Here is a 27,758-nt window from a genome sequence, read left to right on the forward strand (position 1 = left end):
AGCCATGTGAGAAGGGCTAACAGAAGGCAGAGAGGAAGGAGCATGTGGAATACTCCCAAACTAAGGTCACTGCACTGGGGAAGCCTCACAGTGAGAAGAACACAAAGACTGCTTTACGTAGTGCATTATGATTTCTGAAATGCCAATACATTTTTTAAACCATCAGAGTCAGTTCTGGTGCTAAGTGTTGTAAGGAATCCCCTCAAAAGATTTATAATCCAGGAGGGAGAACAGTAGCAGCTACGCCATATGATAGCTGACTGTGCTAAGCCCTATACCCAACAGTATCAGAGGATGGAGGGATAAAGAGAAGGGTGAGGCTTTATAAAGGAGGCAGCATTAGGTATGACTTTTTCCAGACTGGAAAAATAGTTTGCCAAGGTGAGTGAGAGTGGCTTTCCAGGGAAGAAGAAACAGTATGCCCAGTATGGTGCATGCATTTCAGGACTTGAGTTGGAAAGACTGATTAGTCAGGCAGAGGAGTTTGACCTCTATGAGTCAAAGAGTGACAAGAAAAGACTTATAAGCATAAGAGGGACTCAGACATTTTATTTCAGTTACTTTGCTCTGTAAAAATAAAGAGGCTTAAGATGATCTTGTTCTCCAAGTGTTTATAAATCTATACATGGACAAAAGCAAATAAATAAATAAATAAATAAGCTGTCTCTCTTTAAGTATCTTATTTCTTCCTCACTAGAACCCTGGGTTAGGCATTCTCATGCCCGTTTTATACAATATGGGGAAATAGAGACTTTAGTAGTTGACTTGCTCAAAATCCCTCCTGAGCTAATTACAAAGCCTAAACAAGGGTTTGAAACTACAGAATCACAAAGACAATTGTCTTTTTAATAAAGGATGTGCTAGCTATGACCATGCACCTCACTGAGATCATAGGAAAAGAGGAGTTTTCTGCCCCATCAAGTGTTACTATGTGAGCCACAGCCATTGTTGGACTGTAAACTGTTGGTGTTGCAAATTACCTTTATAAAGAGCCAGTGTAATTATCTCCTCCTCCCTTCTCCAAGTCACCAAGGTTAGAATCATAGCTTTGTATGGCCCAGTTAAAAAATCTCCAGTTCTTGGAAACAGCAGCTGCAGGACAAAGGCCCTGTCTTAATGATAGTGTTACCCTCACTTCCCTGAAGTGAACCCTGGTGAGTAGACACACAGCATGGCTCAGCTCTCATCCCTAGGTGAAGTGTCTCTCTTCTTTCAGGCTGGAGGGGTGCAGTAAGGCAAGGAAATCTAATTACATAGCACACGTTCTAGCTTAAGATGCTGTAGAATATAAAATGTCAGAGAAGCAGAAGATTTAGGATAGTTACTTACCAGAGATGATAGTATTCTCCAAATGATGAGAAGAAGAGTGTCAGGGACCCCATCTGAAAGTAATTGACCCAGAGCTCAGAGATTCCACAGGTTGATCCTCAAACCATGGATTATCCCAGCCTTCAAAAGAGCCACGTGCCTAATTGCCACAGACCAGCTGCCATGCTGATGAGTGTGTAGTGAAGAACTGTGATGTCGCGATGTTACAGATTTCTAGGATGCCACTGTTGGGAAGAACTTTAGAGGTCATTTCATCTGACCACATGGTTTTGTATTGGAGAAAATGTACAGAGAAGTGAAATGAGTCACAAAAAGTCAAAGAATGTGACACTCTGGGCTTCTGAAGGGCATGTAACTTCCTCTGCAGAAAAAGTGTACATTTCAGCTCGGTGCCATTTGTGTGACATTAACTCTTTTCCTCTAGCACAGTATGGTTGAGCACTCGATAGGAAGGGACAGTGTGCCTGTTTAACTGGTGAATAAACTGAGCTCAGAGAGTGTGCCCAAGATCCCCTCTACCTCGAGTCCTTGCATTGATTCGCAATCATTTGGTCATTTACTTGAGATAAATTTGTCCTGAGCCATTCTCTTTAAATTAATCACACTATGGCCAAGAGTATGCACTTCTGAACCAGCTAACAAGTCAGGGTAACTACATTTGAAGGTAGATTTGAGTAGAGGTAACTAATTGACATACCATTAAGCATGGACCCCTCAGCACTGAACACTATAATTCCTGATATCCTTTGCTTCTCTTCCAACTATGTACATGATTAAATCCTTAGTCTCTCCAATTAGCCAGAGCTTTGAGAATCTATTATTGAAAGTGAGAGCTCCAATCAGTTCAAACCCCAAATGCCTCTCCACCATGCCCTAATGCTGCTTGGAAGAGCTAATGCAATCCAGAATATAGAAGGGAGTATCTTTGATGCCCTTAAGGAAATAAGCCTGCATGGCGGTTCAACGGTTAAGAAACTAAGATGCTGGAATGCTTTTGTAGGAGCTTGATACCTGCCAGGGAGATCCACTCTCCAGACTTTTTTTTTCCTTCTCCTGCCAAATGTTCTGCCTTCCAAGAAATCCCTGCAAGCCTGCTTTTCACTTAATTGTAGATAGAAACAAACAGAAAAACTTTAGGATGACCTAGTTGTATGTGTGGGACCACCGAGATTATGGCCTCCTTTCAACTTATATTAAGAGGGTGACTGTCATCTAGTTAATAAATGATGCCAGGTTAGAGATTAGGCACCTCCGAGCGTCCATTTCCCCAGGGTCTTGTCACTCTGTCCTTCCCACTGATAAATGGGCTTTGGGATCAGGAAATCAAATGTCATCCATAGCCTGGGGTGGGGGGCAGGGGGATTGGTAGAATCAGCTCAGGCAAACTCTATAAGAAATATCTAAAGGGAGAAAATTACCTCAGCTATATTCAGGGCTCTCAAGAATGAGGTTCCTCTTACAGGTTTAATATTAAATGATGAATAATTGCACTTTAGGGTTTATAGTCGTTGAGCCAGAAAAGCCTTGAACATCCTCTATCACACTAGCTATTTTGTTTTGTGGATGGTAAAACTGAGGCCCGGTGTAGCAGAGCATACACTAGAAATCAGATTTCCTGATGCTCACCCTAGTGCTTTATGCCTACTGTGTCTCAAACCACCCTTGCATTCCAGGAGCCAACTCTGCTCACTTGGCGGGACAAGGGTTCATTCAGAAGAAACCTGGAAATATAGCATTAGTCCCAGGATGTCTCAGTGCTAACTCCTCTGCTTGTTTGGTGAGAAAGAGACTCCTGAAATACATTGTTCACTCTTCACAAGGAGAACTGAATCATTTAGACACCCATTCAGTAAATTACCTCATGTGTGGCATCAAGTGTTTACCCAGGTGATTTGGAAGAGCACAGTCAGCTTTCAAAGCCCTTGAGAGGAGTGCACGACACAAGTTCAGAGATAGGTGGGTGCAACTTGGGGAACTTATTGTGCTCTTTTCCATCTTGAGCCTGTGTGCTTTTTAATTTCTCCAGAATGAGAAACTTTCAGGGCCAGTTTAATGGTTGGGAAAGTTGCTACAATCTCTCCCATTTTTTTGTTTTTGTTTTTGTTTTTTTAAACCATGGTGCCCAAGCTTTCTCTTACACACCCATTAGGCAGTAACCACAAAACAGAGGGACAATGAAATCTTAGTTCCATCTCCAAAAATGCATACTCCCCCCGCCCAAATTCATACATAATGAAATACTTTAAATTTTCCTTTTATTTCTTGATATATGCAGGGCTGTGAGGGAGGGAGGGTAGGGTTGAGGAGGAGGGGCAGGCTGTAGCCTGCTCCAGAACTAGGACCCACTCAACCAACAGACTTACTGCAGAAAAATGAGGCTGGGTAGTCAGGCTTCCTTTATGATGGGAGAAATGACTGTTTTTATGGCACACTAAATAAAACCTGCTTTGCAGCTAGAAGTTTATTGCCAGAGTGGGGAGGGCTATTGTTTTTGTTTTCTTCGCCGATCCCTCCCCTTCAGCTGAGGCAGGGAATGATGAGTGGTAAGATTTTAGAAGTCCTTAGAAAGTGTGTAGAAATAATATGATTTTTAAAATTATACTTACATTTATCCTAACTTATTCCTGCATCTCATGCTGATTTTACAAGGAGTGTGTTCTGCACTCTTGGCTTTCCGAAATCGTTAGACGAGTTCACAACCAAGCAATAACAAACAACTGCAATAACCTGTATTTATATAGTGCTTTATGGTTTCCAAAATGTTTTCACATCTCTTAGATCCTCAAGGCAACCTGGAGAGGCAAGCGGGTGATCATTTCTCTATTACAGAAAGAAGGATGGATGCCCGGAGGGTCAGGTTACTTCCCAAGGTCACACCACTAGTTAAGGGTGGAGCAAAAGCTGAAATCTGGAGAACCTTAGATTAATTAAATAAAGAGGAAATGAAATTAAGAACCTTATGTGGAAAGTGGGGAGTTATTAGGGCATTAGAATAAAGGAGAGACAAGGCTAAAGCATTATTAGTCTGAATGTAGATGTTATAGAAGCTGAGTTTCTGTTGACCTGCAGCTGCACATGGGATGTATCTTTGGCTTTAAAAGCCTTATGCTCTGGTGCAGAGTCAGCAAAGGCAGGGAGAAAAAGACCTAGCATACCTCAACATCCATAAGGCCTCAGAAGAAAGCATTTCCCTGTGTGATTTTTGCCTGATGTCTCATGCCATATCATCAGGAAGTGCCAGGGCAAGATGCTTGCCCTCACTGAATGATAAGGGAGTTTTAAAGGGGCTCTGCTGGGTCTTCATTTCCTGTCTCTTCTTGTATTCCAAGAATTGTTAAAAATCAGCCCAGAATTAACCGGCCTGAGACATGGTTAAGCCAATGGGCCAAGGAAGAAGGTCCTCAAGATGACTGCTTCTAGACCAGTTGTTGGCAAGGTGGGTGTCTGGGAACCGGCCCACTTCAGGAGCAAGTGGAGTTATCAAGGCCAAGCTCTCTAATAAGATTTGACAAGGAGCTGAGGGAAAGGCAGGTGTAGATTCTGAAAGACATAATCTGGCACCTAAGCTGGGACAGAAGCTTCAGGTTGGCCTCACCATGGAGGTAGGTTCAAGAATCCAGAGCTAGGACTTCCCATGTGGCTCACAACCTAACTCCTCAGCATTGCTTCTACAGTGGCTGTGGCTCGACCACTGGCCTGGGAACTTCCATGTGCCACAGGTGCGGCACCTTGTTAAGAAAAAAAAAGAATCCAGAGCTATGGGAGAAGGTCCAGCAGGTGCAAAAGGCTCAGCAAAGTACCTGGCTTGCAGGTACCCAGAGAGTGACATCAGACCTTGCACCTCGTCTCCTAAATGGAGGTTCTCATAAGGGAAGTGGAGACAGCAGCTTGACACTGGAGTCAGAAGATGGTGGACTGATTCTTATCTGTGTGAGTTTAAGCAAACCCTTAACCTTCCAACTCAATGTCTTCATCTGTAAAAAGAAAGAAGGTCTTCAGCTCTAAGATTTGTTAGAGTGCTGCACCTCATCTCTAGTGTAGCCATGTATACTTTTGCTTCATGGATGATCCAGGATGAATTGAGTCAGATGCATCAGACCCTGACCTAATGGAGCCAGATAATAGATTTTCAGCCTACATCCACACCTCTCTGCCACCTTTCAGTGATGCCAGCTGCCCTCAGACAGGTGCCAGCACTTGTCATAGACAGCAAGTAGTGTATTTTGTCTCGTGACTTAATAGTATGGCAGCACCCCACCCCAAAGTAACCCAACAAGATCTTTGTACATGCTCCGCTTTCTATGTTTGGGCACAGAAATTGCCTACAACCCTATTAAGCTAAATCATGACAAAGACAATGAGGAGAATGTGTGTCCAATTTACAACTTAAAGACAATTGACTGACACTCTAAGATATATGTACTCCAGAAAGGTACCACATACAGTGGGGATACCAAGGCCAAGCCATTCAGCCCAGAATAACTGCAGAATCATGGCCAGTGAGTTTGCTGGGACTGGATTCTCCTTCGAACCAGTTCATGTCACTCTGATCATCAGAAACCACTTCCTAGGAGTTCCCTTTGTGGCTTAGCCTTAACAAACCCGACTAGTATCCATGAGGATTCGGGTTCAACCCCTGGCCTTGCTCAATAGGTTAAGGATCCAGCGTTGCTGTGAACTGTGGTGTAGGTCACGGACACAGCTCCAATCCCACATTGCTGTGGCTGTGGTGTAGGCTGGCAGCTGCAGCTCTGATCCGACCCCTGGGCTGGGAACTTCCTTATGCCACAGGTACAGCCCTAAACAAACAACAGAAAAAGTCCTCCTAGACCTGGCATCACACCCAGGAATTAGAGATGGAATTCTCCCCAGGAGGCTATGTGGATAACTAAAAATAAGAGGTGTGCATGTCCTTATCAGGAAACTGAGTTTCCTGTGGGGGGTGGGGGTGACACCTATAATAATAATCATAAAATTATAATGTTAATAATAACATTTGTTGAACACCAGCATTTGCTGAACACTTAGAATTTGTTCTGTGATAACATTTTTCCAAACTCGTTTAATTTTGAAAACAGCACCATTAGGTATGTGTGTTATTTCCCCCATTTTAGAAATAGAAGAAATAAGAAACAAGTCCCAGATCACACAGGTTGTAAGAGGCAAAGCTGGGATTTGAACTGAGGTCCTTCTGATTCCCAAGCCTAAGGGTGCCCTCGGGATTCTGCACTACAAAGTGAGCATTGGAATCGTTTTGACTGTGCATCGGGCACTTGATGAAGTGATTTACATAGATTGGCATATTTAATTCACCTAAATGTATTATCATCACTGTTTTGCAATTAAGGAAATTGGGACACAGAGAGGTTAAGCAACTTGCCTAAAGTCACACACCTAGTAAGATTTGAATCTGGTTGTCTTGGCTCAAGAGTCTGTGCTCCTCACTGCTACACAGTTCTGCTTTACTGACTCTCAAAAAGAGGTAGAAGACAACCACCAAGTGACAGATGCCACACTACCTTCATCAGGAAGCCACCTAGAGAAAGTTCAGGAACGCAGCAGCGGCATCACTGTGGGCAGACACCTAGGACATGGTCACACTCCAGGGGCAGGAATGATTCCAGGTCTCAACCCCACTCAAGGCCAGCCCCATGCTTTACTCAGCCTGCTTGGCTTTCTTCTAAATGATAGTCATGTGAAATGAAGGATAGACCAAATGCCTGTAGTATGAAGTGTTTATGGGAAACTTTTCAAAAGCTGGATTTTCAGGAGAATTCAGCGTCTTCTCGACATTTTTGACTTGATTTATAGTCAATGGTTATTTTAGCGCTAAAGGTAAAAAGCACCAGTTTTCCAGTAAAAAGGATTTATAAAAAGGAAATGAGTAACAATGGGGAAAAGGTACTTCTTTTCCTTCACTCTTTCCCATCTTGGTTTTTTTTCTTTTAACAAGCAAAAGCTAGATATAATCTTTGGGCTTAATCTATGAGCCCTTTCCTGTCTAGTCTCTGCCACTCCTCTACCCTGGAACAAAGCTGAACAATTCTTAACCCCTTCCATGTAGAAGCCCTTAGTTACCAAGTATTTACCAGACTTGACTATAGTAAGACTCTCTGTGCCCCAGTCCAGAATGATGACTCCAGACTTGCAGGAGAGAGGCCTAGTGAACTGTGAATTTGAGTCCACTGGTAGTTCTTATCTTCAGACAAGTTTGAGAAATGCCCTTTGGGGGGCCAGATTTACCATCCACTCCCCTTATTCATTAAGCTTCCTTTTTTTAAGATTTTTATTTTTTCCATTAGAGTTGGTTTACAATGTTCTGTTAATTTCTGTTGTACAGCAAAGTGACCCAGTCATACATACATGTACATTCTTTTTCTCACATTATCTTCCATTACGTTCCATCAAAAGTGACTAGATGTAGTTCCCTGTGTTATACAACAGGATCTCATTGCTTATCCACTCCAGATGCCACAGTTTGCATCTATTAATCCCAAACTCCCAGTCTATCCCACTCCCTCCCCCTCCCCCTTGGCAACCACAAGTCTGTTCTCCGTGTCCATGAGTTTGTTTCTTTTCTGTAGATAGGTTTATTTGTCCCACGTATTAGATTCCAGATATAAGTGATATCTTATGGCATTTGTCTTTCTCTTTCTGACTTACTTCACTTAGTATGAGAGTCTCTAGTTCCATCCATGTTCCTGCAAATGGCATTATTTTATTCTTTTTTAAGGCTGAGTAGTATTCCATTGTGTATATGTACCACATCTTCCTAATCCATTCATCTGTCAATGAACATTTTAGTTTGTTTCCATGTCTTGGCTATTGTGAATAGTACTGCAATGAATGTAGGGATGCATGTATCATTTTCAATGAAGGTTTTTTTACTGATATATGCCCAGGAGTGGGATTCCTGGGTCATATGGTAGTTCTATATTTAGTTTTCTGAGGTACTTCCATGCTGTTTTCCATAGCGATTATACAAATTTACAACTTTCTTCAGGAGACAACGTTCCTAGATCTTATGCCACTGCGGGTCTGTCTCTGAGTGCACTTAAGGCTTTGTACTTCTTTCATGGATATGACCTTAATACTCCACCCCGCTAGTTTGCCACTTCATCGTAGTCTACTGATTCTCAAAAAAGAGACAAGAACATGTTCTGTTTCCTCCTTTTTTGAGGGAGTGGCCACACGAGAGAAGAGCTGACACATTTTTAAAACCCTTCATGGACAGGATCTGGAGGCTGCTATTGCTGAGGACTTTGGCTGCAGAATGTATCTGAGGCTAAGACCTTGCCCTACCCCTCGGGGCTTCTGGGACCAAGCTGGAGGGCTAGAGAAGCTTCAGCAGGGCAGGCAAAGCCTGCTGCTGGACAGAGCAGAGGTGTGCCATCCATGAGACCCTGCTTCAGCAAGTCCTCTGACCTGATTGGCCCCATCAGGAGGCCTCTGTGTACCTTCTGGAAGCATGTGGTGCACCCCGGGTAGCCCCTCAAGCCTGCACCATAGCTGCCTCCTCGTGGTGCAGCTCCATGCTGTTTTCTCTGCTGCACATTTTCTTCCACTGATTCCAGCTCTTCTGTTGGAAGAGACTGTTTGTGTACCACATCATTGGAAGTCTCAGCTTTATCATTTTCCCCTAATAAGAGCACATTTCCGGACCCACTTGGGAAGCCCCTCTAAGGCCTGCAAAGAACAGTGGGATGTGCCAGGAACTCCCTCCCAAGGGTGAGTCTGCCCGTAGTTACCGGGATCTAGTCCTCAGATCCATGTCAACACCTGCAAGGATACTTGTCCCCTCAGCTGGCCAGAGCAACCCAAGGGAAAACAGACCTCAGCTCAAAGTAGGAAACCCACGCCTAGTAAATAAAGAAATGTATTTCAAGCAGAAGTGTTCTCCCCATGATTCTCTATTGTCAAGTAGCTCCCAGGGAGGGTATGAAGGAGGCTATGGATTGGCCTAGGTTGTAGGTGGAGGGTGGCAATGGACTGGCCGCAAGGATTTGCAGAATGAGTGATTGCAAGAATCCACTGTCTGAGCTTAAATACCATTCTCCATGGTTAATGTTTCTACTCCATCTCCCATTTCTGCCAGATGTTGCTTTTTAGAAAAGCAGTTTATTGAAAAACACATAAGTATAATAGTTACATTAATGTAATACCTACTACGGGCCAGGCACTGTTAAGTACTGTACATTCATCACCTTCTAATCCTTCAAACTCCCCTTTGACATGGACACTGCAGTTAATTTCTAGATAAGGAAGCTAAGACAGGAGAGGCCACAGGACTTGTCCCATTCATTGTGGAGCTGGGATTCAGACCCTGGCATAGAATTCAAGCCTCCCCGTGACACCATGCCCTCTCAGCTGTCCCTGGGATCTCAGGAATAGTGACGTTAGTCAAGGGCTGGGGAAAGAGGGCCTGATTAGCATGTCTCAAATGGTTGACCATGGGCATCACCTGGCAGCACACAGCACCGCCCCAGACCTCCTATCTCAGTATCTGCAGTTTGCCAAGATCCCCAGGTGAATTGAGTGCAATTTAAATTTGAGAAGTTCTGGATTACAGTGTCACTTTCCTATATGGTCCAAATCTTTCATTTATACTTTAGCCCCCTCCCTTAGCCCTTCTCCCGCAGTTGAGGTTGATGAGGGGGAGTGGACAGACTTTAAAATATATCATTTCTCATGCTCTTATTGCCTTAACTTTCTTGTTCTTACCTTCAGGTATTTTGTTCAGTCCTCATCATAGTTCTGATTTCACCTGACAAGGACTCAGGCTAGTTGAGGAGGGGGTGGGATAGCAGAGAGGAAGGTGGTGAAAATGGCCATCAGGTCCACTAGGACCCAAGTGCCCAAGCTGGGTCCTGTACTGCCACAGCCTGCTGCCACTTCCTGCTCCTCTGCCCCCTGCCCCATTGACTTCTCTCCTCTTTGGAGCATAACAAAGGGTGGCTTCCTCCCACCCCCACCCCAGGAGAGTCCCGATATGTCCCTGAACGTGACAGTCCCTCCAGCCACCACCAATGTTATTAATTTTTAAAACAAACTTCCTGATTGAGGTTCTGGCTGCCTCTAAATTGTCTCTGCAAGGAGACTGTGTACTAATTAACCCATAGAAACAATCAATGATGTACCTTTTTCAAGTTTCAGGGTGATTAGAATATGAAAATGAAGAGCACAATGGTGCAGATGTTTTAAAATCACAGCAGACAGCAATTAGTGACACGGAAACCAGCTGCTTATCTCTCCAGATAAAGCCTCTTAATAGGGAATTACACTGGAGGAGTCATTACCCAGATGGATCTCACATGATTTACAGGGGAGGCGGGGCAGCGTTAACTTTGATTTGTGAGCAGGTTCTTGTCAAGCTTCCTTGTTACCTCGAAGAAGGTGGATTTGTGGCTGGGGTGGAGGCAAGTTTCACCTTTCTACCTGTTGGCCCAGGTCAGGGAAGCCACCAAGGATGAGGAAAGGAAAGAATGGGACCTGCAGAAGCCACAAGCACCTGTCTCCTTAACTCAGGCCCCATTGTTTTGGGATCAGCTCTGTCAGCTGTCCCTGTGCAAAGGGAGAGTGAGGCCTGGGGGCGGGGAAATGAAATTGCTGACTGCCTTAGGTGTTCATTGGAAGGAGAGTGTCTCTAAGTTCTGCTGAGTGGCTTTGGGGTGTGTGTGTCTCTGTGTGTGTGAGAGAGAGAGAGAGAGAAAGATACAGAGTTCTTAGTAATCACTGTTTGATGTATTTTCTCTCTTTTTCTTTTACATAATTGAGGTAGAATTTACATATATGGAAATACACACATCTGAAGAATACAGTTCAAAGAGTTTTGACAAATGTATATAGCTGTGTAACTCACACTCTTACCATTATACAAAATGTGTCTATTACCCCTAGAAACTTCCCTCCTGCCCTTTCATGATCCCACCCAACCTTTAAGCAACCACTGTTCTGATTTCTCATAATAGATTAGTTTTACCTGTTCTAGAACTTTATGTAAGAGAAATTATACAGTGTGTCCTTTGTGGGGTGCTGAGGGAGTCTGGCTTTTTCACTTAGCATAATTTTGCATGTGTGACTTACCCTTGTTGTGGAATACATCCATACTTTGTTCTTTGTATTGATGAGTTTGTGTGTTCTGTTCCACATACATTCTACTCTGAAGAAGCTGCTATAAAGCTTCTGTAAAAGTCTATTTGTAGATACATGTTTTCATTTCTTGGGTATATACACAGGAGTGGAACTGCTGGGTCATGGGGTAATTTTAGCTTTAAAAGGCATGGCCAAAACATTTTCCAAAGCAGTACCATTTTGCACTCCCTCCAGCAATGGATGAATTTCAGTTGTCCACACCCTTGGCAACACTTGTTATTTTCAATATTTTTACTGGGCATTTAATGGTATCTCTTTGCAGTTTTAATTGTCATTTTCTTGCTGACAAATGGTATTTGAGGACATTGACATGTGTTCAGTGACCATTCCTACTTGTTTTGTGATCCAGCACATTTTGGTGAAGGTATTTTGCAGTTGGGTGAGGTTAAGTTGGTTGAGAGTGTTGATCAAATCTTCTATATATATATATATATATATATATATATATATATATATATATTTTTAGTCAATTTGTTCTAGCAGTTACTGAAAGAAGTGTTAAAATCCTTTTAATTGCAGAATTGTTGATTTCTTCTTTTAACTCTCTATTTGTTTTAAGATTTGTTTATATCTGTGCTGAGGTGTAGACAAATTTAGGATTATTGTTTCTTCTTGATGAATTGACTCTCTTATTTTGAAATGTCCTGTATTACTTCTGGTCATATTTGTTCTGAAGCCTAGTTTGCGTTGTATTGATTTCACTCCAGTATTCTAAAATTTGATGTTTGTGTGTTGTCTTATTCCCTCCTTTTGCACTGTCTGTGTCTTTATATTTAATGTGTAGTTCTTGTAGATAGCATATAGTCGGGCCTTACTTTTTTATTCTGTTTGACAATATACCCCCTGTTTTTGGTTTTGTTTGTTCGAGAGGAGGCATTCACTATTAGAGTTAATGTAGTTACCTATATTGTTGAGTTTAAGTCTACCATGCTATTATATGTTTTCTATTTGTCCCATCTATCTTCATTCTTTTTTCTCCATTTCTACTCTCTTTTGGACTAATCAGCCTTTTTAAGTATCCCACATGTTTCCTTCTATTGGCATTTTTTTTTAAGCAAAGTGTAATTATTTTGGTAATTCCCTAAATTACATGAGAAATACATTTGTTTAGGTTTACATATAGGAAAAAGAACAAAAGAAATCAGTATTACTACAGGCAGTCTCTAGATGACATTGCAAGTGTCTCTTCTTTCTCTCTCCTACTTTCTGTATTAAAAACCTATTGGCATTTTATTTTTTTGTTTGTTTTGTTTTGTTTACTTTTTTCTTTTTGGGCCGAACCTGCAGCATATGAAGTTCCCAAGCTAGGGGTCGAATCAGAGCTGCAGCTGCCTGCCTACGTCACCCCATGGCAATGCAGGATAGGAGCTGCGTCTGCCACCTACACCACAGCTCACTGCAATGCTGGATCCTTAACCCACTGAGTGAGGCTGGGGATTGAACCTGCATCCTCATGGATGCTTGTTGGGTTCGTAATCCACTGAACTGCAACAGGAACTCCCCTATAGGCAATTTATTTTTAGTGGTTGCTCTGGAAGTTACACTATGCATACTTAAAGTATCACAATCTAGTTTGATCCAATATTACATCTCTTTACATATAAACACCTTAGGAGTGTGTACTTCCATATATTCTGCTCTTATTCTTTGTTTTACTGTTGTACATTTTATTTGTATAAATGCCGTAAACTTCATGATTCATTGTTATTTCTGCTTTACACAGTTGCCTTTTATAGATTTTAGGACCAAGAATAAGGTGTTATATATATGCCCACATATGTACCATTTCCATGTTTTTCATTCATTCAGGTAGACCTGAGTTTCCATCTGGTGTTATTTCCCTTTAGCCTAAAGAACTTCATTTTGCATTTCTTATAATTCAGGTCTGCCAGCAATGATTTCCATTAGTATTTATTTTGCCTTCCGTTTTAAAGAATGGTTTCATGGGATAGAGAAATTTAAATTGCCTTTGTTTTCATTTTAGTACTTTAAAGATATTATTTTATTATATTCTGGCTTGAGTTTTTATTGATAAAAAGTCAGGCATTATATTTGCACTTATTTCCCTGTATGTAATGTGCCTTTATTTCTCTAGCTACTTTTAACATTTTCTCTGTGGTCTACAACATGCCTAGATGTACATTGTACCTAGATGTAGTTTTTGTTTACAGTGTACCTAAATGTAGTTTTTTTTCTGTGTTTATTCTGCTTGGGATTTGTTAAGTTTAGCTTTGTGAATCCACATGCATTATTCTCTCTCCCCTACTTATGGGATTCTAATTATATGTATGTTAGATCACTTCATACTGTTTCATGGGTCACTGAAGTGCTGTTTTGGGTGGGGGGGGGGTTATTTATTTAAATCCCCTCCCCCACCCCATATACCCCTCAATTTGGATAACTTTTGCTGTCTTCAAGCTTCTCTTCTACTGTGCCCTGTAAGCTGTTAAGCCTCTCTGGAGAATTTTTCATTTCAGATATTTTATTTTTCCAACATAGCATTTCATTGTGTTACTTTGGCAAATTTGCCATTTACCAAATCTATGCTGAGGTTTTCCCCACATTCATCAATTATTCTCATCTTTTCCTTAATACTTGGCCATCTTCATAATGTTTGTTTTGAGGGCTTTGGATCTTCATCTGCCCTCCTGAGTATTGGCCATATTTGCCAACTTGGGTGGTTGCCTAATAATTTTGTATTGCATCCTGAATATTGTAGGTAGTCTATTGCAGAGGCACTAGATTTTGTTGTTTTTCCTTTAAAAAGTTTGATTTTTGTTCTGATTGGTAGATAATTTACTGACAGACTTAACCTATTAAGGATTCTTTTTAAACTTTGCTAGGGCTGAACTCAGATAGCTTTTATTCTAAGGCTCGAGTCATCCTACTCTGAAGAAGTACCATTTCTGACAGTCAGTATGAACTGACTGTCTGGGATATTTATTAAAGTCTTCCCACTCTGGCTAGTAAGAAATCCAAATTTGCCCAATATTATGTGTCCGTAGGATTCTGTATTCAGCTTACGGCCCCCTTAGAAGCAAGCCTCTGCTATGCTTCATTTAACCAAGTGCAGATTAAAATTTGGCCAAAGACAAAAGACATTTCCATAAAGACTTCTAGGGTTCCTTTTCCACATAGCTCCCTCTTCTCAGGTACCCTGTCTTCCAAATTCCAGGCCCCTCAAGATCCTCGAACTATGATCTCTGTTTCTTCTACCAATGATATTACAGTTCTCTGGGTTCCACTTCCCTGTGCCCAGGTGTAGAAAGTTCTTCTGGGCAGGAAACGGGGGATATAGCAGCACCTCTTGAGTTTCCCTTCTATCTAGAATCACAGCTTATATTGCCCATTGCCCAGTGCCTATAAATAGTCACTTCGTATATAGTTTTATGTTTATTTCCATGGAAAAGTTAAGTCTAATATTAAAAGCATTATGGCTGGAACCAAGTCAGCAATCATTTTTAGTTATATAGAATTACTGTGTACTCAAGAAAGCATGTGATAGTGGCTCTGTGTTTGTGTAAGCTGTTATCACCCCCAATAAGAGGAGTGCTTTAATTTCACTCGCAGCCCCCAAATAGCAAATCAGGAATGGTTCCTATGGGAACCACATTAAGGTGACTTCCCAGGGCAATGCATGTGACAGGAAATGAGAACTTTATATATATGTAATTGGAAACTTCATGTCCATTTAGGGGCATTTCAGATTCTATTGTCTTAGTCTGTTTGGGCTCCCATACCAGAATACCATAGACTGAGTGGCTTGTAAAAAGAGAATTTATTTCTCACAGTTCTGGAGGCTGGTAATTCTAAAAGCAAGGCAGTGGCAGATTCACTGCCTGGGGAGAGCCTGCTTCCTGGTTCATAGATACTCATCTTCTCTCTGTGTCCTCACGTGGGAAAAGACAAGAGAGGTCTCTTGGAGCTCTTTTATTTTTAAGAGCATTCATCCCATTCATGAAGTCTCCACTCTCATGACCTAATCACATTGCTCTCCCAAAGGTCCCCCTTCCTAAAATGACCACATTGGGAGTCAGGATTTCAACATATGGATTTTGAAGGGACACAAACATTCATGGAATGCTATGGAATCAGAGGATTATAAAACAATAGTTCAAATAGGGTATTTAGTGGCATTCTTCTGTGTATCTGTAAGTACCTTTAACAAATGTAGGAATGAACGGGGCTGAGGAGAGATGCTGCGAGAACAAATTCCATGAAAGTTGGCATGTGCCTTCCTCCTATTCATGAGCCTAAATGATCATTTTTAGTCTTTTTTGTGTGCGTCTTTTGTCTTTTTAGGGCCACACCCGCAGCATGTGGAGGTTCCAAGTTTAGGGGTCGAATCAGAGCTGTAGCCACTGGCCTACGCCACAGCCACAGCCACAGCCACACCAGATCCAAACCATGTCTGCGACCCACACCACAGCTCACAGCAACGCCAGATCCTTAACCCACTGAGGGAGCCAGGGATCGAACCTGCGTCCTCATGAATCCTAATCATATTTGTTTCTGCTGAGCCGCAACGGGAACTCCCATTTTTAGTCTTAAGTGACAGAATCATCTCTATCCACTTCTTTTCTCTTAAATGAAATCTTTTGCAAGGCTGCTCTGTCCAATTGGGGGTTAAAAAAATGGTCTGGAGCTTCTTTGTTGCCCAATCCACTGGCTACAGTTCAGAAATGTATTTACAAAATCCTAGGACTCAATGGAACACATTTGAAAACCACCGAGCTGGAACATCTCCTGATAATATCAGTGCCTCTTTAGTCCCTAACCCAGACCCCTGCCTTTGATAAAATCCTGTGGTTCTCAACTCTGTCTGCACATTGGAATAACTGAAAGCTTTGAAAATTGCACTGTAGTCCGGATCCCACCTCTAGAATGTAGACTTAATTGGCCTGGGTCAGATTCCAGCTATGGTTTGCTTTCCGAAGCTTCTTCGATGACCCTAACATGCAGCCAGGGTTGGGAACCTTTAATCAGACAGTGTGTGGTTGGTTACATTCCTTTTCTCCCACACTCAGCTCCTGCTCAGGCTTGAGCACTTGCTTTAAGCCTCAGGGATGGGATGCCAGGATTCCCCAGAGCTCTGGGGATTGGCTGGGATGCGCTGGGGATATAGAAGTCCCAGTGTGGGAGGTCATGAACCCCTGCATGCCTAGTTCTTTCTGGGAGGACAGTATTCTCCTCCACCCATATAATTGACTCTTATGTCCACCTCACCATGCAGTGTACTTGGAAAACCTCAACAGGGGATGGACTATGTTAGAGTTTCTTACTATGCAAATTATACACGGTTCAGAGAGCAAAGCAGGAATGCTCAGTGGTGCCAAACTGCATATCCTAACAGGCCTGTGGTGGTTTGCTCTACATATTTACCACCCAAAAGTGCTGTGAATGTCACAGCAACCACAAAAGAGCCCCACCCCAGAGGAATTATGGTGTTAAAACATTAGATAAGTGGTTTTAAAACTCAGTTGTACCAATTTACATTCCCACCACTGGTGTGTGCGGGTTCCCATTTTTCCACACCCTCTCCAGCATGTATTGTTTGTAGACTTTTTCATGATAGCCATTCTGGCTGGTGTAGGGTGGTACATCATAGTAGTTTTGATGTGCATTTCTCTAATAATTAGTGATGCTGAGCATCTCAAATGAACTTATTTGCAGAAGAGAAACAGACTCAGAGACTTTGAAAAACTTATGGTTACCAAAGGGGACAGATGGCGAGGGAGATGTGGACTGGGGGTTTGGGATGGAAAGGTTCTAAAATTAGGTTGCAATGATGGTTGTAAAACTATAAATGTAATAAAATTCATATTTTTAGGGACTAAAGAGGCACTGATATTATCAGGAGATGTTCCAGCTCGGTGGTTAAAAAAAAAAAACTCAATTGTATATCAGAATTATCTGAGGAGCATGGGTACATTCCTTTGTCCCACCCTGGGAAATGGCAGATGAGTATATCTGAAGTGGAGCCCAGGAATCTGTATTAATAACCAGTACCTTAGGTGGCTCAGATACAGTGATCCAGGACCATATCTTAAGAAGCATCATATGCCCAAAAAAAAGAGATAAAGCTCCCCATCATTCCCTCCTATGCAGGCACATTTCCCTGCTCATGTAAAGAAAAATATCCAACAAATGGTAAATTTAAATCATTGGTGTCAGCAAGAAGTAGAGCAACACAGCTAACCCAAAAGAGTATTTTATCTTCCAATAAAGTCGTGCTTAATTTTTGGTGGGTTATACGATTTTTCTCAGACCTGAAATGTTCATGTTGTCCTCTCATTGTGACAAACCTTGCTTTAGGTAAGCCTGAGGTTAGGCTGGGTGACTTCCTTTCTTCTGTTTTCATGGAATTTTAAGTTTCTATGCAGTAATGTATTGTTTGTTGTTAAAAATTATATAAAAATAAAGTGCTCTTGGAGTTCCCTAGTGGCTCAGAGGGTTAAGGATCCAGCATTGTCACTGCTGCAGCTCTGGTGGCTGCTGTGGCGTGGGTTTGAATCCTGGCCCAAGAACCTCTGCATGCCATGGGCTTCACCAAAAAAATAAAAGTAAAAATAACTCTTTTAAATAAATAAAATGCTTTTTAAAAAGTAATCTGACTTGTACCAAATTTAGATATATATGATATATATATTGGTTATGGGGAAGGGGATAGTTATATGCTTTACAAAATAATTCTTCGCATTACAGAAGGACTTGCTCCATAAACACATCCTGTAGGAGAGAAATCTGTCTAGAGTTTTCAGAATGGTGTTTCCCTGATGAACATTTGGCCTAGGTTCAATGTACATAGAAAGCACTGTTCTTATAAAAAGTAAGCCACACTTTCAGAATGATTGTGGGTTCCACAATCAATCTGTGGGGAAGGGGAAGCAGCCAAGAGACATACTGAGTTTGATGATATTAAAAGTTTTGCATGAAAATAATCTGGCCCAATGTAGAATATCACCAGCTCCTCCTTTATTTGCTAACCATTTCAGAGATAGCCCTGCAGGGGGCTGAGGGTGCTATAAAGGCCTTAAAAGATTCAGGTCTGATTCCCCCAGAGAAATTCATAATTTGAAGAGGAAACAGAGGAGTTTTCACTATGGTGATTAAGGATCTTACATTGTCTCTGCAGTGGCTTTTGTCACTGCTGAGGCACGGGTTTGATCCCCAGCCTGGTGCAGTGGGTTAAGGATCCAGCATTGCTGCAGCTATGGCATAGGTCACCACTGTAGCGCTGACTTGATCCCTAGCAGGGGAATTCCATGTGCCATGGGTAGGGAATGAATGCTGGCATGTGGGTTAATAAGGCCCCCAGTCAAAGCCCCCTGTAGGGAATCATCTTCCCAGACACTGGAGAAGGGTGGGAGGGAGGGCCTACTTGCTCTTGAGTTGGGCTGGGAGTCTGTTTTACCATGTCCATCTCTGTCTCAATGGAGTAAGTGTTCAATCCTCAGTGAAAGACATACTGGAACTGACAGCCTCGCCATTGTGTATATAATGTCATGGCTGACGGATGAAGAAATGGGATTTTGTGAAATGCAACGGGATATAGCCATCAGCCACTGCTGGAAGGAAGCCTTGTTTGCCTGGACCCCTTCAAAAGCAAGCCTCAGTCCTCTTTCCCCCTTCGCCGCAGCCTTCCGAGCGCAGGGTTTAAAGCACCACTTCCCCCCATTACTACGGATCCTTTGTTGTGCTTCTCTTTTGTCCACCCTGCCCTTTGATTGCCAAGCTCTCCCAGCAGGGCAAACTGCAGCTGAAATGGGAGAGACAATGGGCTCAGGCAGCGTCCAGATGGAGGCACTGGGAACCAGAGCTGCTTAACTGCTTACTTTCAGCTGGGCTGCCCTGAGTGTAAGTGAGCAGGCCCCACCTTTCAATTGCTGGAGTGAAATCCATCCTCCTGACTGGTACACAGGCTTCCCCAAAGGCAGAGTTAATTGGAAATTGAAACAATTAATAGGAGATGGGAGAGAACTAACAGTAAAATTGCATTGAAGGGAAGTTACCTTGAAAGCGCGCCTTTAGGCCTTAAGTATTTGGGAAGACTCTTTTGTTCAACCTCTAATGAATCAGAGGGCTCCAATTTCATTAGGAGCCATTATAAAATGAAGGATCGGTGGTTTATTGTCTTTTGTATGCAGCCATATACTTTGTCATGGTAATAGTCATCTCAAATATTATTTTGTTCATTCAACAAAAATTTATTGAGAACTTTCTGGGTGGTTTGCTTTGTAGTAGATACTGGAGATAAAAGGATAAATGAGAGTGTCTCTGACCTCAAAGTACTTACAGTCTAGGAGAGGGAGACAGAAAAGTATACAAATAAACGGCACATCGCATTATAAGGATTGTGATAGATGTCTTCATGAGGACAATGGTGTATGCAGAAGGAATGGCATAAGAAATTAGGCTGAAAGGGGTAACTGCTTCAGACAATATATTGCAATATACAGGTCATTAATCTCACTAATGGCAAAATGAAATACCCATAGTAAAATGTATGTTCCTTCATGTATTCAATAAATGTTTATTGAGTACTTGCTATTTGTCAGGCTCTTGGCTTAGTAGCTCTGTGATGGTGTATAAAGGGTGGAAAGAGAGACAGGCATTAATTCAATTAGTATAAAAATCAGATGTAAATTTAAAACTATGATAAGCACAACAAAGATGAGATACATGGTTTCATGAAAGCTTATAACAGGAGTATTTCTGTAAGATAGGGGGCATCCCTAGAATTAAACTGAGATTTCGAACATGAAGAAAGAGTTCATTAAGGACTCTACTAGGTGCCAAAAATAAGATGGAACAATAGGGAAAAACCGACAAGAATCAGGGGTCAAGATTCCAGCTGCACCAGGAAGCCCCTCTGTGGACTTCAGTATCCAGATCTGGAAATGTGTAGAAGGGTTGATGACAAGGGTAGAGGGTGGCTACGAGTCCTGTTTTGCCAGGTCCCAAATAAAAACTTGAACTTCTCGTCCCACTGTAATTTCTAATCAGTGCCAATGGTAACCCTCAAGAATGTTCTGGCGTGAGCAGTCAATTATTTGTCACCTAAAGGAGTGGGAAATTTTGTCTCCAAGCCCTCTTCTAGACCTGTTATCCTGTGAGTATACATATAGTGCCAACTAAAATCCAAAGCATAAATGACAAACTAACAAAGCCCTGGCTGATAAAAAAGTAAGTAGAATTTACTACTTTATGCCATGAATGAGATTTCTTTGTTGTTGCCAAAAATGAGCTGGCAGCCACGGCAGTAATACCTAGCAGACAAAGTCAGTGTCGGGAATCGTTCTCTAGGTGTTGATGATGACAGCATCTCTAAATGTCAAGATGAAATAAAAATTAAATACTTTTTTTCTCTTAATTTTCTCCTGGGCACTTACAGGCTTTGCTTGGGGAGGCTCTCTCATGATACTTGAAAAATATGGTTTAATATTAGAAATATAAACAGGATTTCACGAAATCAGGGAGGCAGAAAATAACCCTAGGGATTCCAGGAACTAGTGTGAATGAAACTTTCATTGCTTTGTTATATTGAATTTTACCCATAATTCTTTCTGCCAGTTATGTTTTGACTCTTAACATGGTCTGTAAGAAGTGCCTTCTAATAAAGCTTAAATCCTATGGCATCAATGGCAAAAAGACAGAGATATAGATAGATATGATAGATGATAGATATAGCTAGTTAGCTTGACACATACGTACATACATATATATATATACATACATCAACAGATACATATTATAGGTTAAAATCTTCTAAATTGACTATGCTAGTCATCGTATATTTCTCACTGGGGATATTTTCAAAGCTTTCTTAATTTACTAATATTTTCCCTTCTTTAACAAAGGGTAATGCATCCTCTATGTATAAAACAGGACTTAAAATAGGCTTTGAAGAATGCTTCTTTGTACTGGTAGTGTGGTTTAAAATCTATCTGGAACATTGTGAACATGTCTATATTAAAAACAGTTTTAATATCTCAAAATTATGTGTTCACTCTTTATTCCCTTTGTGAGTTTATGGATGTTGGTTACAGCACAGGTTCTGCCTCTTCTGGCTAAAGAGTCAGTTTGAGGAAGGTGCCAAAGTCTGAAGGCATTCATGTAGAACTGATGTAGGGAAAAACACAACAGATAGGTAACTTTCCTTCTTTTCATTTCTTCTCCATGCCCTTGACTGGCCCACTCTCCCCATGCGGTCTTCACACACGCCTCCCTTAATTCTCCAACTTGTGCTGTTTCTCGCTGTTGTAGTGGTTCCTCATGAACTGCTTGTTTGAGTGCAGAGGTGTTGAACTCCAGGATAACCTCCAAACAGAAATGAACTGCAATAGGCAGAAGCAAGGGAAAGATGTGTATTTGAGAAGCCAGGGCTCAAATAAGTGGCTGCTTAAGTTGGGGAAAAGAACACAGGGAGTTGGGAAGTTCGGGTTCTCTCCTGGACTCTGCCACCATGGGTGGGACTCTCCATGGTTGAAATTTTAACTTCTTCTTTTGGAAAATAGAAGCATTGGGCTGAGTGACTTTTAGGGCCCTCCCTGTCTCCAAACAGTTCTTATTTTGAGATTACATTCAACCAAGATAGGTTAGAGTTTCCATTATTGGAGCAGGTCAGGGAGATAGACAGTGATTAAAGCATCCTTATTAATGTTCAAAATCAACACATGTATTTTTACTAAAGCAGTTGAAAAAACCTCCACATGGAGTTCCCGTCATGGTGCAGCGGAAACAAATCCAACTAGGAACCATGAGGTTGTGGGTCCAATTCCTGGCCTTGCTCAGTGGGTTAAGGATTCAGCGTTGCCATGAGCTATGGTTGCAGACGCGACTCCGATCGTGGCTGTGGCATAGGCCGGCAGCTGTAGCTCTGATCTGACCCCTAGCCTGGGGACCGCCATATGCGGGTGTGGCCCTAAAAAGCAAATAAATAAATAAATAAATAAATAAACAATCTCCACAAAGCATTCTGGAATTTAAGATGGTTGTTTCTAACCTTTAAATATTTAGACCTTTTGACATTAAATTTTAAATAGTTCCAACATGCTCATTTTCATTTCTCTTTCTCTCCTTCTCTACTCCACCCACCCTTAGGCTTATGAGCGGCCACAGAAACACTCAGCAATCCATTATGACCCAGGCCTCCCACAGGACTTCACCGGTGACACCTTAAAACCAAAGCACCAGCAAAAAAGCAGCAGCCAGAACCACATGGACTGGTCCACCAACTCTGACAATGGACCTGCCACTCAGAATTGCTTCATCAGTCCAGAGTCTGGCAGAGAAACTGCAAGCACCAGCAAGATCCCAGCTCTTGAGCCCATGGCTTCCTTTGCAAAGGCCCAGGGTAAGAAAGGCAGTGCAGGGAGCACATGGAGTCAGCTGTCCAACAGTAGCAAAGATCTGCTCTTGGGAGGCATGGTTCCATCTCCAGGCAACCACAGCTCACCAGCCCCACCCAGCAGCTCTGCTGAGTGTAGTGGGCTTCAACCCTTGGTAGATCAAGATGGAGTAGGTGCCAAGGAGCCCTCAGAACCCCCTACTCTAGGCAGCAAGAAAAAGTCCAGTAAAAAAGATGTGCTAAGTCAAACTATACCAAACTCAGACCTAGACTGGGTCAAGAATGCTCAGAAAGCATTTGACAATGTGGAAGGGAAAAGGGAAGGCTATTCGACAGATAATGCCCAAGAAGCATCACCAGCCAGGCAGAATGTGAGTTCCGTCAGTAATCCTGACAGTGACTCAAGCCATGTCCGGATTACTATCCCTATCAAGGCACCCTGTCTAGATCCAAGCAGCCATAAGAGGAAAAAGAGGCAGTCCATCAAAGCTGTGGTGGAAAAGATCATGCCTGAGAAAACCCTGGGTTCTGGCATCACTATGAGCAGCGAAGTAGTTAGTAGGATACTTTCCAACCCTGACGGTAATAAAAAAGATCCCCGTGTTCCTAAGTTGGGTAAAATGATAGAGAACGAGTCCCCCTCAACTGGCCTTGAAACCAGTGGAAACGCCGAGAAAGTCATCCCGGGAGGTGTACCTAAGCCGCGGAAGCCACCCATGGTCATGACGCCTCCAACATGCACAGATCACCCTCCGAGAAAGCTGCCGGAAATCCAGCACCCCAAATTTGCTGCAAAACGGAGGTGGACGTGCAGCAAGCCCAGACCCACCAACCTGCTCCGGGAGGCGGTCATGGCCCCCTCTGATAAACTGATGGTGGAGCCACCATCTGCATATCCCATCACCCCCTCCAGCCCACTGTACACCAACACAGATAGTCTCACTGTCATCACGCCGGTCAAGAAGAAGCGGGGACGACCAAAGAAGCAGCCTTTGCTCACTGTTGAGACGATTCACGAGGGAACTTCTACCAGTCCAGTCAGTCCCATCAGCCGGGAGTTCCCCGGCACCAAGAAAAGAAAGAGACGACGTAGTTTAGCTAAGTTGGCCCAACTCGTGCCAGGAGAGGACAAACCCATGAGTGAGATGAAATTTCACAAAAAAGTTGGGAAGCTTGGGGTGTTGGATAAGAAGACCATCAAAACTATCAATAAGATGAAAACACTCAAGAGGAAAAATATCTTGAACCAGATCTTGTCCTGCTCCAGTAGCATGGCCTTGAAGGCCAAAGCTCCCCCGGAGACCAGCCCCAGGGCAGCGGGGATTGAGAGCAAACTGGGCAAGCAGATTAACGTCAGCAAGAGGGGCACCATCTACATCGGCAAGAAGAGGGGCAGGAAGCCAAGGGCAGAGCTGCCACCCCCATCCGAAGAACCCAAAACAGCCATCAAGCACTCGAGGCCTGTTTCTAGCCAGCCGGATGTTCCCGCCGTGCCTTCCAACTTTCAGTCACTTGTGGCGTCTTCACCAGCAGCTATGCACCCACTTTCAACACAGTTAGGTGGGTCCAATGGCAACCTGAGCCCCGCCAGCACTGAAACCAGTTTTTCAGAGTTGAAAACTATGCCAAATCTCCAGCCCATCAGTGCTCTTCCAACCAAAACCCAAAAGGGAATCCACAGTGGGGCCTGGAAGCTGTCTCCACCCAGGCTGATGGCCAACTCCCCTTCACACCTTTGCGAGATCGGGTCACTCAAGGAAATAACGCTGTCCCCTGTGAGCGAGTCCCACAGTGAGGAGACGATCCCAAGTGACAGTGGCATTGGGACAGACAACAACAGCACGTCTGACCAAGCGGAAAAGAGTTCCGAATCCCGACGGAGGTACTCTTTCGATTTCTGCTCCCTGGACAACCCGGAGGCCATCCCATCTGACACCAGCACAAAGAACCGGCATGGCCACCGGCAGAAGCATCTCATCGTGGACAACTTTCTGGCCCACGAAAGCCTCAAGAAGCCAAAGCACAAGAGGAAACGGAAAAGCCTGCAAAACCGTGATGATCTCCAGTTTCTGGCAGACCTGGAAGAGCTCATCACCAAGTTCCAGGTGTTCAGGATCTCCCACCGGAGTTATACCTTTTACCACGAGAATCCGTATCCCAGCATTTTTCGGATTAATTTTGATCACTATTACCCGGTGCCATATATCCAGTATGACCCGTTGCTCTATCTTCGGAGGACTTCAGACTTGAAGTCAAAGAAGAAGCGTGGTAGGCCTGCAAAAACCAATGACACCATGACAAAGGTGCCTTTTTTACAAGGGTTCAGCTACCCTATTCCCAGCGGAAGTTACTATGCACCCTATGGAATGCCTTACACATCAATGCCTATGATGAACCTTGGTTATTACAGTCAGTACCCAGCTCCTTTGTACTTGTCACACACGCTCGGGGCAGCCTCCCCGTTCATGAGGCCAACAGTGCCACCACCTCAGTTCCACACGAGCTCCCATGTGAAGATGTCTGGTACAGCTAAGCATAAAGCGAAGCACGGAGTCCACCTGCAAGGACCCGTGGGTATGGGCCTCGGGGACATGCAGCCGTCCCTGAATGCTCCCAAGGTGGGCAGCGCCGGTCTGTCCAGTGGCCGGCTCCACAAAAGGAAACACAAACACAAGCATAAGCACAAGGAGGACCGGCTCCTGGGCACCCACGACAACCTGAGTGGCCTGTTTGCGGGCAAGGCCACAGGCTTCTCCAGCCATATCCTGAGCGAGCGGCTAAGCAGCGCAGACAAAGAGCTCTCACTTGTGAGTGAGAAAAGCAAGCATAAGGAGAAGCAGAAGCACCAGCACGGTGAAACCGGCCACAAATCTTCCAAGAACAGCTTTGAGGTGGACACCCTGTCCACACTGTCCCTTTCAGATGCCCAGCATTGGACGCAGGCCAAGGACAAAGGTGACTTGAGCAGCGAGCCTGCAGACTCGTGCACCAAAAGGTACTCCGGCAGTGGCGGGGACGGCAGCAGCACGAGACCGGAGGCCCTGGATGTGTTCGGTGAGATGAACCCTCCGAATGACAAGTGGGACAGTGATGTGAGTGGGAGCAAAAGGAGGAGCTATGAAGGCTTCGGGACGTACAGGGAGAAGGACATCCAAGCCTTCAAGGTGAACCGCAAGGAGAGAAGTTCCTATGAGTCCTCCCTATCTCCAGGTAAGGACAGGTTTTCTTCAGACTCGGACTGTCTTCATATTGGTTGCTGGGCCCTGCCCTTCCACTGTCCGCCCTCTTTGGCACGTTGCAATCACTAGATTACAGAGAGGTAGGAGCTGAATGAAAATGGGTATCCTTGCACATTCAGGTCTGCCGCACAGTTTATACATTGTTTACTGTCTTGGAGCCATTGCCTGAGAACCATGGGCCCAGAGCTAGCCACGATAGCTACCTAGACTACAGCCATACCCACTAGCTTTGTGCTTTTAATTAAGGACCATATTCTGAGGTCCTCATCTGATCTGTTGATGCAGTTTTCTAGTTGGATAAAGCCTCCAAAACTCTCTAGGAATACCAACAAGATCCCAAGAACAGCAAAGCTGGATGGGAATGACTATCTAGTTTATTTGACATGCCAGTTTTAGAAGTCACATGTCATAGGTTGAAATGTCAGCGGCAGTGGTTTTGGAAGCTGCTTACTAGAGGATCCTGAAGTCTACTTGCTAAGGAAGCCGCAACTCCAGGCCATTTCCCTGCAACAGGTTGGGGGAGGAGGCTGGCTGAAAAGCACCATGAACCTCCTGCCTCGACAGGATCTTACCGCTGTATCTCTTGGCATATCCACTGGGTATGGGATTTTCCCACTAATCTCTAAACTGAGGTACAGATTGATGCCAGGAAGAGTTCATCCCTTGTAAGTTGCTGGCAGAATTCATTGCTAACCTGCCCACCCACATAAACCCACCTTGCCATGGAAGTCTTATACTTCTGCCTAAGTATCCCTTTGTCCCCATCAACACATCCCACAGATGATAAGACTCTTGTAGAACAGATTAGTTATTTACTAGGAAAAGAGTAGAAACTCCTTTCTTAGGAGTTGCAGGAACTAAAAGGATTCCTCGTGCTCTCCCTGATTCCAGATAGTACAAGCCCTCTGGCCAAAGCATGGTTTCAAGCACGAATCATCCATGAATTACTGTTTCACCTCTGTTTCTGACATGTACCCCTTGCTTGTCCTCTCCCTTCGTGGGGAGTCCCTAATTAGTGAAGGTGAAGGCAGTCTAGCTATGAGGATTTAGAGACATTTTCTAGGCCAGCAGATTTCAGAAAGAACTATGATTATGAGTTACAAGCCACTTGAAGGTTGCCCCAAATCACTGCTAGCTTGTGAGTAGCTGTCGCAGTGGATGTTCTCCTTGGTTAATGAAGAGTCCAATTAGCAGTCATGTCTCCTGCACTTGCTCAAGGTGATGAATGGCCCACACTTCACGTTTGCCCAAAGTGAATGTGCTCTTCTGGGTTTCCCCGCTTCTGATCATCAGCTTTTTGTTGAAGGTGCTTGTTCTTTTGTGCCAAACCCAAATTAAGTCCACCCAGACAGGAGCTGCTAAAAGATTAAACTCACGTGAGAAGTACTGTGGCTTTCTCTTTCAATGTGGTGGAATGGATCTATAGAACCAGAACTAGTCGTGGCATTCTTATTTTTTAAATTTTCTTGGCATCCTTTAGCTAGAAAACAATGATGTTGTGTTACTTCTGAGAACCTACAAGCAAGAATCCTAACTTAACAGACCTAAGAAACAAGGTCTCAGAGGCTAAGACCAGCCAGGATTGCTCGTCAGGACTCTCAGCGGTCTTACTGGGACTTCTGTGTGTTTGGACTGTATTATGGTGGGATTCTGGTTGATGAGAATAAGCCATCAAGGGGCTCATCTCC

At 43.4% G+C, this 27,758-nt stretch overlaps 1 protein-coding gene across 1 annotated transcript in view; it reads left to right on the top strand.

Annotated features, from left to right (window-relative positions):
* SETBP1 (SET binding protein 1) overlaps positions 1–27,758 on the top strand; it is a 372,210-nt gene that overhangs the window by 240,332 nt on the left and 104,120 nt on the right. The window contains exon 4 of the mRNA XM_047763919.1: positions 22,585–26,041. Within this exon, the coding sequence (XP_047619875.1) occupies positions 22,585–26,041 (3,457 nt within the window). The remainder of the gene's footprint in view (positions 1–22,584; positions 26,042–27,758) is intronic.

Source organism: Phacochoerus africanus, chromosome 2, assembly GCF_016906955.1.
Source record: "Phacochoerus africanus isolate WHEZ1 chromosome 2, ROS_Pafr_v1, whole genome shotgun sequence".
Taxonomy (NCBI): Eukaryota; Metazoa; Chordata; class Mammalia; order Artiodactyla; family Suidae; genus Phacochoerus; species Phacochoerus africanus.